Source organism: Solanum verrucosum, unplaced genomic scaffold (genome assembly GCF_900185275.1).
Source record: "Solanum verrucosum unplaced genomic scaffold, falcon-dt-bn FXZP01000222.1, whole genome shotgun sequence".
Taxonomy (NCBI): Eukaryota; Viridiplantae; Streptophyta; class Magnoliopsida; order Solanales; family Solanaceae; genus Solanum; species Solanum verrucosum.
Genome location: NW_026020027.1, coordinates 832,534 through 852,696, shown reverse-complemented (window position 1 = coordinate 852,696; position 20,163 = coordinate 832,534). Strand labels below are relative to the sequence as shown.

Genomic DNA, 20,163 nt, shown 5'->3' with positions numbered 1-20,163 from the left:
TTATAAACTTCTCATTTTATCATTTATTGAAGTGATTTATAACTAGATAAATTTCTTTGGATTGTTTTAGACGACAAATTTTCGAAAGTCTTTATTTTTTCTCAAAATTTTAACAGTATTTGTTAGATGGAAGATGCTTATCAACGGTAAAATCATAAATTGAGATTAATTTTAACTTACGATAAAATTTAAGATTTGAAGTTATGAATTTCTACAACAATTTCAACTTAATATACAATAATAAGTGAATACACAATATAAACAAAACTTGGTTAATTTTCTTGTGAACACACATGATATATGTACTACTCCTTTGATTTATTTTTATTCGTCACGTTTTAATTCACGAAAGAGTAAATCCATCATTACATATAAAATACTTTTGACATATATCGAACACGAATAAACTTTTTTAAAAAATACATCTAATTTTACCAGCTTATAAACTTAGCCAAACACCTCGATAATAGATTAAAAAATTTCAATTCCCTTCAATATTTATTTATATATCATATATATTAAAAAAAAGTGAATAAAAAGAAGAGAGGGACATTTGGGAAGAGAGGTAGAGGATGAGCACTCACATCCTCTGTTTTCATCTTATTCCTAAACTATTAATAATAATAACTATATAGCTATATACACCTCTTTAGATCTCTGGTTATAATTTCTACCATTTCCCCAATTTGGGTTTTTTCTTGAAAAAAATGTTCAATCTTTACAAATGGTATGAAAAAATATTTTTGATTTGTCTCTATTTTTTTTATTTTCTTTTGATTTTTTGTTGTTGAGCTTCTGATCTGTTGGAATTTTGATGTTTTCAGATACATTGGATTGTTTTTTGATTGATGGTACAAGGATCCATGTTCTTGGATTGAATCCAACACTTTCCCCTTGCTGTTTGATCAGTATTCCCACCTGGAGTCTGCCTGATTTGCTAGATAAGGTCTGTTTCTTGTTTTGTTAATCCTTTTGTTTATCCACATTTTTGGATCTTTTTATAAAAAAGGAAAAAAAACTGGGGTATGGGGGAGGGGATTACAAAGTGGGAATCAAATTGTTATCGAAAAGATGAAAGTTCAGGTAGCCAACCAACTGAGTTAGTAAGATTTCCACCTATGGGATGTTTTAAATTCCCAAGTTTTTGTTATATCAAGTTGGTAATTATCTACCTATGTTAAATTTGATTAAGATGCAGGCATTTTTGCTAATACAGATTCATAGTGATTGAATTTGTCTAGTAGTAGTATTGATTTTCTTGTATTATATGGTGTTAGATGTGATTTCGTTATGTGGGTGAAAGTTAGTTTTGTGGATATTGAACTTATGATTGCAGCAAAAAAACTGTTTTTTCTTATGTTGAGTGGAAGAATTTTGCTCAAATTCTTAGTGATTGTCTATTTGTGGTATGAACTTTTTGCATTTGCTTGTGCAAGATGTGATTTTGTTATGAGGGAGGAACTTTATTTTGTTGATATTGATCTTATGATTGCAGAAATGATGGAGTCAGATCTTGGTAAGCTATTCATAGGTGGGATTTCTTGGGACACGGATGAGGATCGTCTTAAAGAATATTTCAGTTCATATGGAGAAGTGGTGGAAGCTGTGATCATGAGGGATCGTAATACTGGCCGTGCTCGTGGTTTTGGTTTTGTTGTATTTGTTGATCCTGTTGTTGCTGAAAGAGTAGTTAAGGAGAAGCATATGATTGATGGACGAACGGTAGTTGTTCTTATATTTCATTTTTAATTCTTTCTAATTTATTTTAGATGAATTTCAATGCAGAAACATGGTCAATGAGGATTGTTATAGCTGAGCCAACTTGTTTGTAGTTGAAGCATAGTTGTTATTTATTTTATCTTTAGATATTATAGTGAAATGGACATACAAGATTCATAAAGCCGATCCCAAGTTTGAGATCAATCCATAATAGTTGTTCTACAAGTTTAATAATCATAGGTTACTTAAATGTGAACTGGCGCGGAAAGCTGTAATGGAAGGTTTATGCTAAATGATTTGTTGCACTTTTGCAGCAGCTAATTGATAGAGACCTCTTGTTTACATAAAGTTTATATACACTATAAAGACTCTATCAAACGGATAATCATCTCCATTTCTGAAGCTTTGGAACAACGGTAAAGTTGTCTCCGTGTGACCTCTAGGTCACGGGTTCAAGTCGTGGAAGCAGCCACTAATGCTTGCATTAGGCTAGACTGTCTACATCACACCCCACCCCAAGGGGTGTGGCCCTTCCCCCAACCATGCTTATGCAGGATGCTTTATGCACCAAACCGCCTTTTTTATCTCTACATTTTAAGTTGCTTCGATTTTCAGGTTGAGGCAAAGAAGGCTGTTCCTAGGGATGATCAACAAATAATAAATAGAAACAATAGCAGCATTCAAGGATCTCCAGGTGGTGGACGCACAAAAAAGATATTTGTAGGAGGCTTAGCATCTACTGTCACGGAGAGTGATTTTAAGACATACTTTGATCAGTTTGGTACAATTACAGATGTCGTAGTAATGTATGACCATAATACTCAGAGGCCAAGAGGGTTTGGATTTATAACTTATGATTCGGAGGAAGCAGTTGATAGGACATTGTTTAAGTCTTTTCATGAACTAAATGGTAAACTGGTTGAAGTAAAGCGTGCTGTACCAAAGGAGCTATCTCCAGCGCCTAGCCGTAGCCCTTTCATGGGATACAACTATGGACTCAATAGAGCCAACAACTTCCTCAACAACTATGCTGCTCAGGGTTATAATCTAGCGTCGGTTGGAGGATATGGGGTCAGGATGGATGGCAGGTTTAGTCCAGTTGCCGGTGCTCGTGCCGGTTTCTCTCAGTTTGCTTCTCCTGCTTATGGAATGGGTGTCAATTTGGACCCGGCGTTGAGCCCCACCTTTGCAGGAGTTTCCAACTTTAGCAATAATCTTGGTTATGGACGGTTACTAAACCCATATTTCGGTGCAAATTCAAGCAGATACACTACTCCTATTGGATACAGCACAAGCAACAATAGAGCGGATTCTTTTCTAAGCTCCCCAACCAGGAATTTATGGGGAAATATTGGCCTCAATGCTTCAGCAAGTTCTGGTGGTCCAGGTTCATTTGTAGGCTCTGGAAGCGGAAATTATGGCGTCTTTGGGAATAACAATGCTAATTGGGGCTCTCTTAGTTCCGTTCCGGGTGGTAATTCTTCTGGATATGGTGGTGGAAATTTCAGGAGTGGGGAAAATAATTATGGGCTGGGATCTGGAGGACTTGGAAGAAACAATGCTGCTACAACTTCATCGTTTACTGCATCAACTGGTGCTTACGAGGGGTCTTACGGAGATCAATTCCGTGGTGCTTCAATGTATGGTGATCGAACTTGGCAAGGCGTGTCTTCTGATGCAGATGGTTCTGGTTCATTTGAATATGGTCTTGGAAATCCAGCTGATGTTTCTGCTAAAGATTCTGAGGATTATATCGGAAATTATAGTATTTCAAATAGACAACCGAATAGAGGTAACGTTATACTTCCAATTGCCTCCCTTGGTATTTATTTGATAAATCTTTTTGCATCATTTCTTAATTTAACCATGAATCCGTATTTTGGAATATGAATCAGCCTTTTCCTTTGGCAAGATCCTAGCTTGAAAAACATTAGGATATAGACACAGTAGTGAACAAAAGGTCTATGGATATTCTTTTCGATAGTACTCTCTTTTAGGTTCAAAATTTGAGCTCAGTATATATGAAATGTAAAACTTTATTGTCAAAGTGTCTGAGTGGAAGACAGAAAATGCTAGGTGATTTCTTCCCATTTGTCCTTGCCTTGGCGGACAGACTTTTTGTCTATTTAGGATTTTGGCAACCTTGCATTTTATTCTTCTTCAGATGAGGCAATCTATGCCCAAAAAATACACCAAAACTTCTGGCCAATCTTAATTAATGACAAAACAAAGATGGATTGGATCGAGAGGCGATGCTTATGCCTTGTCACTATGGTGATGGGTGGTGAAAAAACTGGGAAAATTGCCTAGGGACCTGTCTAGTGTGGAAAAGGTCATCTTCACTATTCATCCACTGTAAATACATGTGTGTGCACATACACGAGATGTGAGCGAATATTATTTTTTACCCTGACCATATTTGTGGATGGGAAAAGGCTGTCTACACCTTGTAATCCACCCTCAACTGTACGTGCAGGCGCACACATGCACACACACTGAGACACGGGTACACACACTCATGCACACACATGTGCACACTCATAAATAATGTTTATGTAAAAAGGTATGGTAGGGGGAGAAAAAATACGTTTTTTCCTCCCTTTTCCAGATACCATTGCCATCCCTGGCCATGACACTCATTTGTGGTCACGGATTACCCAGACTAGCCAACAATTAACAAACACTAGTGCTAAGAGGGCAGTACGGGATCCTGCATGCCGAAGTGGAGCTAGAATAGAGTTGTGGGTTCGGCCGAATCCAATAGTTTTGGTCCAAACCTTGTATTTATCTTGAGAAATTCATTAATATGTACTACAAATTATTAATTTAGAACCCAATAACTTGAAAAGACTAGAATCCCGAACCCATAACCTTCAAATTCTGGCTTTGCCCCTACCTGCATGATATGGGGTCACTATTTTCAGCTGACAGCAAAAGCAGCCTTACTCGTATATGGAGATTGTCGACAAAACTTGTTTTATCTCGTATATACAAATAAAAAGATTGTCTTCAATTAGAGATATATAATACCGGTTTGCCATCATTTTGGTTAAACTTGCGGTTGGATGCATAAAATAAAGCAATGTATGTATATTATCTTTCTCCAGCACAAGTTAATTCTTGAAAGAATGCTATTTGTTATTCAGAAATTGAGACAGCTCATCTTTTCTTTTTGACTGTTTCCAGGAATTGCAGCATAGAAGATTTCGTTATTTGGATATCTGAAGATACTTAGGAGAACAGACTTATAAGAGAAAGAAGTGGAAGTCGATGTTTATATAGTACCCCTCACAATATATATAGATATATATATACATATATATTTATAAATATATTTCGGATATAAGAAAGCTGATCTCTAGAGCTAGTGAGGCGCTTGTCCAGTTTTAAAGGTGTTTTGTGACAGTTTGAAGTATCAATATAGTAAAATCAATATAGGCTCTTTTTTCAGCACTCAATCGAGATGTATATCAGATTGCAAGGTATACATGATACCGTCTATTGTAGTTGATGTGTTTGTGCACCCCCGCGATAAGACCAGTACCTCTGGTACTATGTTGAGCGTTAGAGTTGTCATTTTTTATATTCTTTTTTTTTGACGTTTTGTTCACTGTAGTGCCCGGCAAAGTTGCTGGTGTTTGTTCCTTATAGTTTCCCCTCTCTTTCTGGGATTTGCTTTTCTTTCAGATTGTATGTGAGGTCATGTTTGATTTACTAGTGTGAAACAATTGGGAATACCAACTTAGGATCCCATCAAATAAGTACTGAATATTCTGAATTCATTTGATACTGCAGATTTTGTAAACAATATATTTGAAGCTTTATGTTTGTGTATGGGACTATATTGCACATGAAGTAGACTTTCCCCTTCTCTTTGCTTGCATTGCTTATCCATAAGTGCTTCATTCAAATAGTCCATGTTTGAAGTTTGTTTTGACTTGTATGGTTCTTTATTTTTTTAGGTTTATGTATTTTTTGCTATTTTGCTGGGATAGGAGGGTGCGGAAGACAAAAAATTGTGGTAGGAGGATAGTAGAGAGCGAGACGTAGTCTTGTTGTCCGTTCATATTAGTAGTCTTAATATTGCTCCTATAGTTTTTAGTCATTTGATTTTGTTGCTATCTGTTGATCTTTGTAGCTCAATTATCGTATTGATTTGTTGTAGTTTTTGTCATGTTACTATTTGTGGTTCCTTACACTTCTGTTACTTCTCATTCGAGATTGTGTTCTTTTCCCTGAGTCGAGGGTCTATAAAAAATAACCTCTCTATCTTTTGGGTAAGGGTGGGGTATAAACTCTATCCCACTTTCTAGGACTACATTAAATATGTTATTGTTGTTTTATGTTGCTCGAACTTTTCACAAATATCGTTGCAATTTAGATTCTAAAAAAATACACTATTTTTTGAGGTTTTGACATGTACCTAACAAATCCATCTTGTTGGTGTCCATGTTTTTAAAAGTAAAAGGTGCAAAAAATGGATAAGATCCATCAGGTTTGAAGCGAAAAGCGAGAAATGAAAAATGCAACATATGAATTTTGGTATAATATTAGTCGAATTTCAACTTTCAAATTGCAATTATGCTCCGATACTAATCTTCCAATAATTGAAAATTGAGATTCAAAGCTCACTTTGCGCGTCATTGTTGGAAACACTACTATTTGAGGCGCATATCTTTTGGCGTGAAATCGAAACCTTTGGCTTGGACATCATTATCGCTTAACGTGACAAAGTGATGACTTTTAATAACATTAGTTGATCCTACTATAGTTTTTTTTGTTAGTAGAGTTTTGACACAAAAAAATGAAATATTGATCTGGTGAGATCACTTTCATACAAACATGATATAGTATTTACGTCATCAGATATGCTCAATCTCTCTAGCTCTTAATTTAGAAATCTTGATAAAAGGAAAAAATGCTAGTTGTGAACTCATAAGTAAATTGCTCCCGTTATTTGATTATTTGATAAGCAATGCAAAGGTGGATCATAGATTCAAACTATGAATTCAAGTTCAAAATTCTACTACAATTCATTCAATCTATCGTGTTTGAAATCTATTCAATATTATAACCACCCCTCGAAGTTATTACTTACTTGATTAATAATCATTATGTATTGAATTATAAGATAAAGTTTTAAGATGATATAAGATTTTTAATGATACTTCTGAACAAATTGTAATCTAAATAGTAAAATATTGTTTAGTCTTATCATTCCTTTGAATCCAATATTTGTACCAAATTGGAACAAATAAAAATTGAGGGACTGAAATTGAATTAGAGGCTAAACAACAAGGACTAAAATGCAAAGGGAGGACAAAACTGGTATTTTAACTACAGCTAGGGTTTTAAAAGATGGTTTAAAAACCCAGTGGATCTCATTTAGCCGTCCCGCTTGAAGAGCACCTCTCCGTTGCAGTGCAAAATCACCGGAACCCTAGGATACTTCGTCGCCGGCAACCATGGGTAACGAAATCGATCCTATCAGCTTACCTTTGCCTTCGTTGATCTCGTTTGTTTGTTTTCTATTATTGTGAGATTGTGAAAAATAAGCTTAAAAGAGCAATTTGCTATGGTGTTTGACAGGTATCTCTCGTGATTCGATGCACAAGAGACGTGCCACTGGAGGCAAGAAGAAGGCATGGAGGAAGAAGCGAAAGTAAGTGGAAATTATTGTTTTCATCTCAATGTGATGTTACAGAAGATTCAAAATAGTCGATACAAACTAATTCGGGATGAGTGTAGTTGATAGATTGGATATTTCTACTATTTTGTAGCTGGATGCAATGGAATGGATGTGTTGTTTTATATAGTTTTAGTTAAACTAAGTTGAGGTTGAGCAATGATATTTGTTGATGTTATTTTGACCTGAATTTAGTTATCTGTGTATATAAGATTGATATAGTCGATCAAACTTATTTGTGACGAGTGTAGTTGATATATTGAATATTTTCTACTATTTTGGAGCTGAATGTAATGCAATTGATGCAAAGGTCTTATGCAGTTTACTAAAACTTATTCGAGGTTGAGAAATGCTGATTTTTTGATGCTATATTGACCTGAATGTAGTGATTTGTGTACATAAGATTGATATATTTGACCAAAATAATTTGGCAGGGGTCTAGTTGATATATTGGATATTTTCTACTTTTGTAGCTGAATACAATTGGAATGGATGCAAAAGATTCATACGGTTCAGTAAGAGTAACTTGGGATTTGAGTGAAATTGATTTTTTGATTGTCTGACTATATCGATCTGAATGTAGTGGAATGTGTACTGATATAGCAGACCAAAGTATTTTGTGGTTGAGTGCCATTGATTTATTGAATGTCAATACTTTTTGATCTGAGCATAGCTGAAATGGATGCTACATGAGGATTTGTGTAGTTGATTCAAATTAATTTGGGATAGAGTGTATTTATTTTATTGAATGCCATTTGTCTGATGAAATATGGACCTTTTATAGAGGAAGAAATGTAGATTTATTAGGATGTAGATATAGGTGGCTTTTGTTACATAATTGCAATGAGTTTTTGCCTTTTTCCTTAGAGTAGATCTTCCCAAATTCTTATCTTGGGTTGTCCATAGATATGATTTCAATTGAGCGTACATTATGATGTTGACTTTTGATTTAATGTCTCTGTGAAGGTATGAGATGGGAAGACAGTCTGCAAATACAAAGCTGGTGCCTAATGCTAAGACTGTTAGGAGGATCAGGGTCCGAGGAGGCAATGTGAAGTGGCGTGCTTTGAGGTTGGACACTGGAAATTACTCTTGGGGTAGTGAAGCTGTTACTAGGAAGACCCGTTTATTGGATGTGGTCTACAACGCCTCAAACAATGAGTTGGTTAGAACACAAACTCTAGTGAAGAGTGCTATTGTGCAAGTTGATGCAGCTCCATTTAAGCAGTGGTATCTCCAGCATTACGGTGTTGAAATTGGTCGCAAGAAGAAGAGTGCTGCCAAGAAGGAAGGAGAGGTATTTGCACAAATGCTTTTCTCATCTTATGTGGGCTCTTTTGTTCATGATGCTCCACTTCTTTTTATTTGATAATTATTTTATGATACAATTTATTGACTTAATTCACACACTTAGTTGCAAGATGTTTTGCTTGAATATTTGTGAAGCTACAAATGTTTCTTGCACTGTATGTGGTGTTTCTCATGCAAATTGAAATACACAATTGATTGTGTTAAATTTTATAAAGACTTTTTCCCCCTCTTTTCTGAATATTATTCTTTTAATCTTTTTCAATGTCTCTTGTGGTGAATTTTGTCTCAGTATATGTTTACAGCATCGTGTTCTATTGGTTTGGTTGGCATAGAGTCTCAGTGCATTATGTGAAGGTTTCTATTTGATTTTTCAGGAGGCTGCTGAGGCTGCTGCAGAGGAGAAGAAAAGTAACCATGTCCAAAGAAAGCTGGAAAAGCGTCAACAGGATCGCAAGATCGACCCACATGTTGAAGAGCAATTTGCTAGTGGTCGTCTATTGGCGGCAATCTCATCACGACCTGGCCAATGTGGCCGTGCTGATGGGTATGAGTTTTCTTCTCTATTTAATCTTTGTAGAAAACTATGAAGCTTAAATCTGTAGTCTCTTTGTTTCACTCTACCGACCTGCTACTAACTAATATTTTGACTTGATGTTATGCATTTAATGACATAATACATTTTTTCAACTATAAAAACTCTTGGCCATGCTAACTTGAATTTGCCAAATCTTTGAATTGGAGGTCTAGTATTATCTTAATTTTTTTTGGCTGCATCTTTGCTGATTTTTTTTATGGCTAAACTAAGATCATATGCCATTGAATTAATGATCTTTTCCTTGTTGATATAGATTTAACTGTCTGCATCAATTCTGGTCCAAATAAACCGTGATGAAAAAAATGATTTAATGAAAAAAAACTTTTCATCTTAACCATAAAAATGATTTAACTAGAATTTTTATTTACTCTATAAGACAACAGTGTATGTTTGGTCTTGAATATCTTACATTTATGCGTCTTTTGGAATCTATTAGTTATGACTTTGGACTTGGAAGATATAAAATACTTCCTCTGTACCAGATTATGTGAACATTTTCTTTCTAGTTCGTTCTAAAATAATGGAAGCTTTCTAAATTTGGGAACAATATAACTTGAACTTCTCATTTTACCCTTGATGAGAAGCTCTTACAGGGGTAATTGCATAGCTTCCTTTCTTCAGTGTTTATATCTATCAGTTGCGTCATTTGCTATTTGTTTTGTTATCCTGCTATTTTGCCGTCTTATGTCCTTGCACCTTACTATAATTTCTTCTTTTCTTTTGATCTGAGGGTCTATTGGAAGTAACCTCCCCACCTTGCAAAGGTAAGGGGGTAAGATCTGTGTACGTGTTACCTCCCCATACCTCACTTGTGGGAATACATTGTGTATGTTGTAGTTTGTTGTCGAGAACCTCTTATACCGTCCCAAATATTACAAAATGTTAAAGACCACACATCCCAAAAGTCTGAAAATTATGACCATAAGTTGCAAAAGCTTTTCTTTCTTCGATTTCGAACCTATTCAAACTTTATCATATAAATTGGAACAGAGAGAGTATCATGCTTGACTCTTGCAGCTGCCATTTCTTACATTTTTTTATTTTAACTTTTGGCAGTTACATCTTGGAGGGTAAGGAACTGGAGTTTTACATGAAGAAGCTACAGAAAAAGAAAGGGAAGGGTGCAAGTGGTGCTACTGCTTAAGAATTGTAACTCATCATCAGAAGTTTTATATGAGATTGCCTCTGTTATTACTCTCCATAGAATGGGAATTAAGAACATCCTTTAGCTATTATTAGAGTTTAAGATCAGACTTATCTTTTTTGTAATGTAATGTCACATGATTTTGACAGGGTCATCTTACATCACTAATGTTTTCTTCAGATACATTAAGATAAGTCTTGTGTCAGCTTTCAGATTTTACATTGTTGAGAACTTTGCATACTATGAGTTCAATTTTTTTTGGTTTTCCACCGTATGTCCAGAGCTTTCATTAGAGCTCCGACTAAATTTAGATAGCGCATTGTATGTATCATTTAGGAGTAATGCTTCTAACATGATTTTCTTCATACTCGGGGTTGAATTCGAGACTTATTTTCCACTGTTGCATTTTAATAGCAAAGGTAAAATAGATACAAATAGATAAATTATTTCTTGATTTTTCAAATTGAATAAACATTGTTTGATAGCTGTTTTTAATATATATACTCTCTTTGATTCGAAAAGAATAACCTAGTTTTCTTTGTAGTCTCTTTAAAAAAGAATGACCCTTTTTCTTTTGTGGCAATGCTTCATCTTTTCACTTGGTATGTTTAAAATCATAAGATTAAAACGTCTTTTTATCTTAAATTTTGTTCCTAAGTAAAATTAGATAATTTTTTTTGAACGGATGGAGTAATACAAGTAAAGAGGGATGGAGGGGGTAACAGAAAAACAATATATAAAGGTACAACAAAGAAGAATAACACATGGCCACGTGTATTTGTTGCATGATAATTTCGTCTTCTTCCCCAAACGTGTTAATTTCCCCAGCAAGCACCGCAATTTTTTTGTTTTCTTATTAGCAGCTAAAACGTTCATTCATACATATCATGCAGCAAAAATATTGCTTAGAAATAGAAAAACCCCCAAATGATGTTAAATTTGATTCAGAATTGAGTTTTAAAAATGGCACTGTTCGATTATGTGAATGATACTGGAAATAATAGCAGCGATGAGATGGTAGTTTCGATAACGGTTTTCGTCGCGATTTTGTGTCTTTGTTTAGTGATTGGTCATTTACTCGAAGAAAATCGATGGGTTAACGAATCCATCACCGCCATTATCGTTGTAAGTATATATACATACATATAATTGAATTCTTGAAAGTTATACTTTCTCTGTCTCAATTTATATGAGTCCTCGTAAAAAGACACATTTCTATATTAAATAACAATTTAAATTTAAAATGTCTATTTTATCCCTAATGAAATAATTATAGCCACTATAATTAATTTTTACCACAAGTTTTAAAAGTTTCCCTTTTTCTTTCTTACACTGTGCGGAGTTAAACTATCTCAAGGGAATACTACTTATTACACTTATGATTTTATAGTAGAAAATATGGTTTAAATTATGTCCTTAAATATTTTTGTTAAGATTGTCTTACAAATTCAGTCTATGGAATAGAGGGAGTAGTATTCTATAGACTAAATTTGCGGGCAGTATTTGATTCTTTCATCCATTGGGATTTGAATAGTCAAATGTATTGTTCAAAGTTCGGATCTTTGAAAATTTTCTTAATAGTTTGTTATGAATCTTTTACCGATCATTATGAACATATTTTCAAAATTTTATTATTTTCTTAAAATACAATTGATGTAATTATAATTTAAAGTTATAGACAATTAAATTTGTAGTTACATTGTACTCTTTTTAATTTGTCTAATTCACATTTGAATCAATCATGTTTTAGCATCGACTTCATAAGACTATCTTCAATTCTTTGAGGTGTATTCTTAGACATTTCAAGCTCAAATTAATTAGATTATCTTATAAACCATGACAATCACTATAATATTGATGATTTTACAAGTAAAAATAATACTCTAATTGACATAACCTATTAGGTGAATTCTTAATCTATTTTTAAATAAATATACTACTTCTAAAGTAATTTTGATAGTTTAACAATTCACTCCATTGAAAAAGTTTTTAAAAATATAATTAACAAGAACTTAATATAAACATTTGTGATGTTATATAACGTACAATAATTTGTATGTCTATTTATGTCTTACGAATTATTACAAAAATATTATATTGTCAATTGAAAAAAAATCTATTATCAAATTATAATTAACTATCATATATTTTAATTATTTTATGAGAATAAAATAATATATATATAAAAAATATTAAATAGATATAATATCTCTTTTTTTAAAATTTGACTTTAAGCCGCACATTCTATTGAGTGGTCCACGTCTTTATTTTAATTTAATTAATTAAACGACTAAATAAATAATAAATCACTTATACTACTTAGAAGAATAAGTCCTCAGCATAATAAGAGGATCAGATACAGCAAAATATAACAATATAAAGATATCCTCCTACACTTGTGTATTTGGCTGCATGATAATTTAGTCTTATTACAAATGTGTCAATTTCCTAGTCAATACCGCAAAATTTGTCTTATTTTTAGCTCACACTTTCACTTTCATATATATCATGCAACAAAAATATAGCATACAAATAGAAACTAGCAGAGTTGTTAAATTTGAGTGTGAGTGAAGTGGTGAAAAAATGTCCCTTTTCAATTACGTGAATTTTATTGGGCATAAGAACAGCCATGAGATGGTGGTTCCGATCACTCTGTTCGTGGCGATTTTGTGTATATGTTTAGTAATTGGCTCTTTCTTCGAAGAAAATCGATGGGTTAACGAATCCATCACAGCCATTATCATTGTACGTATATATACAATTCCCCTCTTTTTCTTCGTTATGAATTAGTAACATGTACATTGAATTTGAGGTGTTGAGTTGATTCATTTGTACATTTTGTATTGTATTTGAGTTGTCAAATGAATTTGGATATGTCCATTCAAAAGCATTTACTTTTCAATAATGTTTTGAAATATATTATTTGAGCCAAGTACATGTTTCTGAGAAACACGTAAGGTCTGCATACACACCGCTCTTCTCCAACTGCATTTGTAGGATTACATTAGATATATTTTTGTTGTAAAAGTATTACTCCCCGTGTTTCAATTTGTTTTTATTACTAAAGCTCGTTTAGAAAGGAATATTTTTTTTTCTTTTTGTGACAACTCTTTAGTTCTAACTTCATGTAGCATACACACCACTCTCCTAGATTGCAGTTGTAGGATTACATTGAGTTTGTTATTGTTGTTGTAGAAATATCACTTGCTCTGTTTCAGTTTGTTTGTCTCACTCTCCTTTGTGATCCGTTTTAAAAAATGCATTTTTCCTTTATGACAACTTTTTAGTTCTAACTTTCCACGAGAACACAAGATTAAAGATAGCTTAAAGTGTATTTTGGCACATTCTACATATCATTAGATCCAAGAGTACAAGATTCACAAAGTCCTTTCATTTCTTATTTTTTAAAATTTTGTGTCAAGTTAAAACCAGACAAGTAAATTAAAACAGAGGAGTACTTTCTCTGTTCTAATTTATTTGACATAGTTTCAATCAGCAGGCCCTTTAAGAAAAAAAAAAATACTAAAGAATTTTGAGACTCGGTGGTCATAGGAGCACCCGAGCAACATAGTTTCTTAGTCATATTCATAGTTTCCCTGAATTATTTGGTGTTATTTTATTTTTACGTTTAGTTTACGGAATTATGTGTTTTGTTTTTCACTGGTTCTGAGTGTAATAATCTATTCCTCTGGTGTATAGGGCCTCATATCAGGGACAACAATACTTCTGATAAGCAAGGGGAAAAGTTCTCACATACTTAGATTTAACGAAGAAGTGTTCTTCATTTATCTACTTCCACCGATAATATTTAATGCAGGGTAAGAAGTTTTATGTTAAATTATAATTCCATCAATGTCAAACATCTTACTTTTTAAAATGACATGTTGTGTATACATATCTTATCCAGATACCAAGTTAAGAAGAAGCAGTTCTTCCATAACTTCTTAACTATTATGTCGTTTGGAGTTATTGGTGTTTTCATATCATCAAGTATTATCGCATCGGGTAATCTATCATTCCAAAGCTTCTGCTTTTGTTATATATCTAATTTTTTTTGTTTAACATTCATTTCTGATTAATATAGGCAGCTGGTGGATATTTCCCAAGCTTAATTTCAATGGATTGACTATTCGTGACTACCTTGGTTTGTTCGTTCTATCTGAGTTTCCTTGTTTGCTTTCATTGTTGATATTAGCTAATTCTCTGACTTATTAACTGATGCAACTGTTCTGACTTCTGATTAAGGTATTGGAGCAATATTTTCGGCGACGGATACTGTTTGCACACTGCAGGTTAATTATAATGGCATGTGAGGTTGTGTGTCCTGTTTCGTTAAGTCAGCTAGTTAGTTACATCTGCATTGCTGCAAACTTTATGTGCAGGTTCTTCATCAAGACGAGACTCCGTTACTTTACAGCCTTGTCTTTGGGGAAGGAGTAGTGAATGATGCTACATCAGTTGTTCTATTCAATGCAGTGCAGAAGATTGATGTCGCAAGATTCAATGGCTGGTCGGCTTTCCATGTCTTTCTAGATTTTCTGTACCTGTTCTCCACAAGCACTTGTCTCGGAGTTGTTGTTAGTCTTTTAACTCTTTTAATTCCGTACTATGTGGTAGAGGCCGGATGTAGTTATTTCCACAATACTCGAAAAAAATGAAAAAACTGTTTATGTTGTGTCCGAGGGTATAGGATGGTGTAATTGATGAATTATCGTCTTCTAAGAAACATACGTAGTTTCAAGATTATCCTTCCTTGTCATTGATTTCGCTTCACCGCGAATGTATAGTTACTTATCTTAAAATGTGTTCTGCTCCTTGGAGCACAAGTGCCACGAGCAAACAGCCTTGCTGAATGTGTCCTGTTTCTGCATGCAGGCTGGACTTATAACATCATACATTCTGAAGGGCTTATATTTCGGAAGGTAAAATTCGTGTTTGATGTTTCTGTATTCATATATGGAAGCTCAGAATCTACATTATCCTATAAATTCTAAATGTTTCATATCTGTGCAGACATTCTACCGTTCGTGAAATATCTCTCATGCTTCTGATGGCATATCTGTCTTACATGTTGGCTGAGGTATAGTAATTACTTGTACTATACTGTTTTGTGTTTACATGTATGTGTTGAGAAAGCACTAAATTAGTACACATAATTGATTTCAAACCAATAAATCAAATGAGACGTGGTAGAATCCCGAGCTTAGGCACCATATAGTTCAATCCTAGTTTCGTCTGCGAATTCTATTTTCATATATTTTTAAGTATTCTCATGGTATTTACAAACTGATTATGTTGTTTAAAGCTTTGGAGCCTCAGTGGGATTTTGACCGTCTTCTTTTCCGGAATCTTGATGTCTCACTATGCATGGCATAATGTGACTGATAGTTCAAGAATCACTACGAGGTATGCATGAAGGTGCCATTCATATATTTTCTGCAATTTTGACCTATGCTCGTATTAGGGGAGACTTAATGCCTTTAAAAATGAGACTTCCGTCTTAGGCCGTCAAATTTGATGTGCCTCTTTTTTTTTCTTTTAGCAATAATAGAATTATTACAAGTCCCTTTTAACCAAAAAAAAAATTGTATTGTGTCTTTCATTTTATTTGTCTTTTTTTTTTAGTTTGTTTCGAAATATTGAACAATGTTTCTTTCTTTTTTGGACCACAAGATTAGAAAATATTTTGGTATATATATATATAAGTGTCATTTCATCTCACATAAGCATAAGCAAGGGATAAAATTGTCAAATAATTTCTGAAAGATTAAAAAAGGTACAAGAAGTTAAGGCCAAAAACTATAAGATAAAGCCAAAATGACAAAAGAGCCCTCAAACTTACATAGTATTCCCCTTTCTTATTACTAATATAGTTTAGACCATAGAAAAAGTTAAGTTTTTCAATAAAAGTCTAGAAGATTAGATGTTAGACTTAGGCTACTAATTATCTTGAGCCACCACGGAGAAGTATGATGATGTATTGAGATGATATATACTTTGGACCACAGGCATGCATTTGAAGCTATGTCTTTCATTGCTGAAACATTCATATTTTTGTACGTGGGGATGGATGCGCTGGACATTGAAAAGTGGAAAATGAGCCAACAGAGGTAAGATATCAACTCAATGTTATCATTCAATTATTATTGATTTATATTTAGTTATCAATTCATCCTAGGCTTGGGCCACAACCTTCTCGTATAAAAAGGAAGAGATAGATAACTTCTCTTTGAGTGTTCAATTAAAAGAACTCAGTGTGTATGTTTAGTGCTTTTAACTTAATAGAGTTTGACTGATTTGGTGAACAATGTCCTTGTGGGTAGGGGAGGATCTAGGGGGTCGGGAAGGTATTGAACTTCCTCGGTAATAAATTACACTGTATATATAGCTTTTGAATATCCTGAGGACCTGAGCACAAGACATGAGATTGACTTATTAGTGGTTTAAAATTTACTTTGAGGTTCCAAGTTCAAATTCATAGGCACTATATATTTATTTTTTGAACTCCCTGACTGAAAATCCTTCTAGAATCAGCAAAACAAAGCTGACTCTTTTATATCCAGTCTCGCTGGTAGTGTTTGGACTTCAATGGGAATATATATTACTGTGCTCGTGTTGATGGCTATTGGGCGTGCTGCTTTTGTGTTCCCTCTCTCTGTTCTTTCCAACTTCATGAATCGAAATGCTACAAGAACGCCGCCAATAACATTCAAACATCAGGTAACGTGCTAGTTATTTCTTGAAATAAAATGTGCGCTGTGTCATGTGTGCTATTTTATCAGATAGTAATTTGGTGGGCTGGTCTTATGAGAGGGGCGGTTTCTATAGCCCTGGCGTTCAAGCAGGTACCTTAGCATTTCCCACGATATGGGTCAGTTTTAAAATGAAGTCTGTCTGATTAATATTGAACGTATGAACTTTCAATGCAGTTCACTTTCTCTGGTGTCACTATTGATCCAGTACATGCCGTAATGGTTACGACTACAGTAGTTGTTGTGCTCTTCAGTACTCTGGTAAGTTAATGGCAAATTGGATAAGATTTTGATATTTGGTATGGTAAAATCTATTAGAACTACAGAGATTTTGACATTTCTGGTCCTTAGAAGTAGCAAAACAACTCATCTCTCGGTATTCCGCCAAATAGTTTAGGCTTAAACAGGTTTGGGTCATTACGTGTATGGAATGCAAACTAAACATGCAAAAGAAAATTGGAAATTTTGAATCATGTAAATTTGGAAGAACTTTAGCTAATGATTTAAGAAAAAAATATAGTAGTTTACTAGTCTCTGCATTTTTCCGAAGAGAAGAATAAAAGAGAAAGAAGGTCGGGTAATGTTGCGGGGTTGGGTTATGGACAATTATTTGACCCTTCTTGACGTAACTATGTTTCCCAAAGCAAACTTTGGGACCTCGAGTGATGACTCATTTATCAATTTGACATTGTTGCCTGTCCATTTGAGCTTAGGGTTATTCGAAAACGACCTCTCTACCCCCACGAGGTAGTGGTAAGGTCTACATTCTTTCTACCCTCCACAAACACCACTAGTTTGATTTCACTGGGTATGTTGTTGTTGTTTGGCCTGCTCATTCGACCCATCTCGTCAATTTGTCACCTCTCCCTTTGTTTACTTTTGGTAACTCCATAAATTCATTGGTTTCATTGCAGGTTTTTGGCTTCTTGACAAAGCCACTTATTCATCATCTGCTTCCGCATAACGACAGTAGGAGAGGTATAGACAGAGAATCATCTATCTCAAAAGAGACACTTCCATTGCTTTCGTTTGATGAATCTGCCACAACCAATCTACTACGCGCGAAGGATAGCTTGTCCATGCTGCTTCAAAGACCTGTATATACAATTCATTCCTACTGGAGGAGGTTTGATGATACTTACATGAGACCGGTATTTTGTGCACCAGCCATAAACGAGGAGTCTGTGTAGCAAGTAGTTGAGACTCGCCATTACACAATGGTGACAATCCTACTCTCTTTTCGTTAAGGAAGCAAATCATCTGTGACGAATGATGGATTATCGAGATTTTGAAATTTTGACATCCGAACAATGGTTGGAGATTTTATACATTTGCTCTGATGAATCAAATCTTGTTGGAATTATGGCATGTCTTGTTCCTTCGACTCTTCAAGAAAATTAAAATGCATAGCAAGGGCACGTAGAAGATTCGATCTCTTTATGCAATAAAATGAGGATTTATCTATTTGTTGGAAATGTCTTGTAATGCTGCTGCTAACATGCCGCTGAGAATTCAAAAAATTGTTGTAAGACATAGGTTTATGTTGGAACAATTAGTAGTGATGAAATCAATTGGTTGATCTTTACTTTTATTTATCATATCTATTTGACATATATAAGTTAATAGGTACAGTGACTATCTTATGTTCAGAAAAATCGAAGTTTATCGATAACAATATTTTTATTTCATAAATATTGGGGTATAATATTTTTATTTCATAAATATTGGGTATAATGACTCTACCTTTTAGTTAAGACAATGACACTAAGATCCATTGACATGTCAACTAAAAATAGTATAAAACAAGATCTATTGACACTTCAACTAAAAATAGTATAAAACACTGTAGAGGGTGGACATAAATATAAAAAAAATAAAAAAAATTGGAATGAATCGAACTAATTTGGGTCTTCGATTTCGTCTTTTTGGTTTTTAAGTTTGGTTTTCTTGACTAAGACAAATATGGTCTTTTAAGCGTAATAAGTATTTCATCCTCGAGCAATAGTTGAAGATAAAATGTTCTTAACTAAGACAATATGAACTTTCAAGCGTAATAAGTGTTTCATGGTGAGACATGTCATCATTTAGCATGATTTTAAATTTGTAAGTGACTTGTACATTGATTTTATCATCATTTATTTTTATTAGCATCGAACAATTGTTTTGATAAACATTAAACTAAATTGAACATTAGTTGAAAAAACCAACCGAACTACATTAATTCAGTTTGGTATTCAATGCACACTTTTTCAAAACTAGAAACTGAAGAATCAAATCAAAATTTGATAAAATCGAACCAAAGAACAAACGTGCACCACTACTAACAACTTTATTAAACTGTTTATAAGAAAAAACATTGCTAAAATTTCATATTGTCTAACAACTTTATTAGATTGTTTATAAAAAAAAAAGATTTGCTAAAATTTCATCTTTATTTGGTACTCTCTCTACCTAACAGTAGTTGTCTATTATTGACTTAACACATGATTATAAACAATAAATGATAATGGTAAGTTTACTAGAGTACAACTATTAAATATAAATTATCTAAACATTGAAAATAAATCGTACTCCCTCCGTCCCTAATTACTTGTCCACTTTTGAATTGACACATCTATTAATGACATAGTGAGTTTACCATTTACCCCTATTAATTATGAAGTGGATGAAAAGTCCTACATTTAAAAAAATAATTAGTCAATTAATTGAGGGTATAATAAGTAAAAAGAATTTGTCCTTTCTTGATTTGTCAAAATAGACAAGTAATTAGAGACAACTATAAAAGGAAAAATAGACAAGTAATTAGGGACATAGGGAGTATTTAATAGCAAAGATAAAATAGACATAAAATAGTAGATTATTCATTAATTTTATAAATTGAACAAGTAAAGATGGACGGAGAGAATATGTTATAAATATATCTTATTGGTATTTGATATGAATAAGTTAATTATTG

General features: G+C 33.7%; 3 protein-coding genes across 4 annotated transcripts; all 3 read left to right on the top strand.

The window, feature by feature from the left end:
- Positions 1-553: 553 nt before the first annotated feature.
- Positions 554-5,574, top strand: LOC125821225 (heterogeneous nuclear ribonucleoprotein 1-like). Of its 2 annotated transcripts, XM_049500644.1 has the most exons (5): positions 554-727; positions 825-946; positions 1,496-1,722; positions 2,335-3,511; positions 4,906-5,574. In XM_049500644.1, exons 3-5 carry the CDS (start codon positions 1,498-1,500, stop codon positions 4,917-4,919), a joined length of 1,416 nt encoding a protein of 471 aa, XP_049356601.1. In that variant the 5' UTR covers positions 554-727; positions 825-946; positions 1,496-1,497; the 3' UTR covers positions 4,920-5,574. The 2 variants fall into 2 exon arrangements, with proteins under 2 accessions (XP_049356601.1, XP_049356602.1); XM_049500645.1 differs by lacking the exon at positions 825-946 and having other exon boundaries at positions 683-727.
- A 1,518-nt stretch (positions 5,575-7,092) lies between these two features.
- On the top strand, positions 7,093-10,636 carry LOC125821245 (40S ribosomal protein S8-like). The gene is made up of 5 exons (XM_049500664.1): positions 7,093-7,188; positions 7,309-7,381; positions 8,372-8,702; positions 9,091-9,260; positions 10,368-10,636. The coding sequence occupies exons 1-5, from the start codon at positions 7,185-7,187 to the stop codon at positions 10,453-10,455; spliced, it is 666 nt and encodes a 221-aa protein (XP_049356621.1). The 5' UTR covers positions 7,093-7,184; the 3' UTR covers positions 10,456-10,636.
- Positions 10,637-13,038: 2,402 nt separating this feature from the next.
- Positions 13,039-18,608, top strand: LOC125821224 (sodium/hydrogen exchanger 4). The gene is made up of 15 exons (XM_049500643.1): positions 13,039-13,200; positions 14,155-14,273; positions 14,363-14,460; positions 14,540-14,599; positions 14,701-14,747; positions 14,838-15,032; positions 15,331-15,377; positions 15,469-15,535; positions 15,761-15,861; positions 16,464-16,565; positions 17,019-17,175; positions 17,238-17,300; positions 17,385-17,468; positions 18,122-18,393; positions 18,518-18,608. The coding sequence occupies exons 1-15, from the start codon at positions 13,039-13,041 to the stop codon at positions 18,606-18,608; spliced, it is 1,665 nt and encodes a 554-aa protein (XP_049356600.1).
- The last annotated feature ends 1,555 nt before the right edge of the window (positions 18,609-20,163 follow it).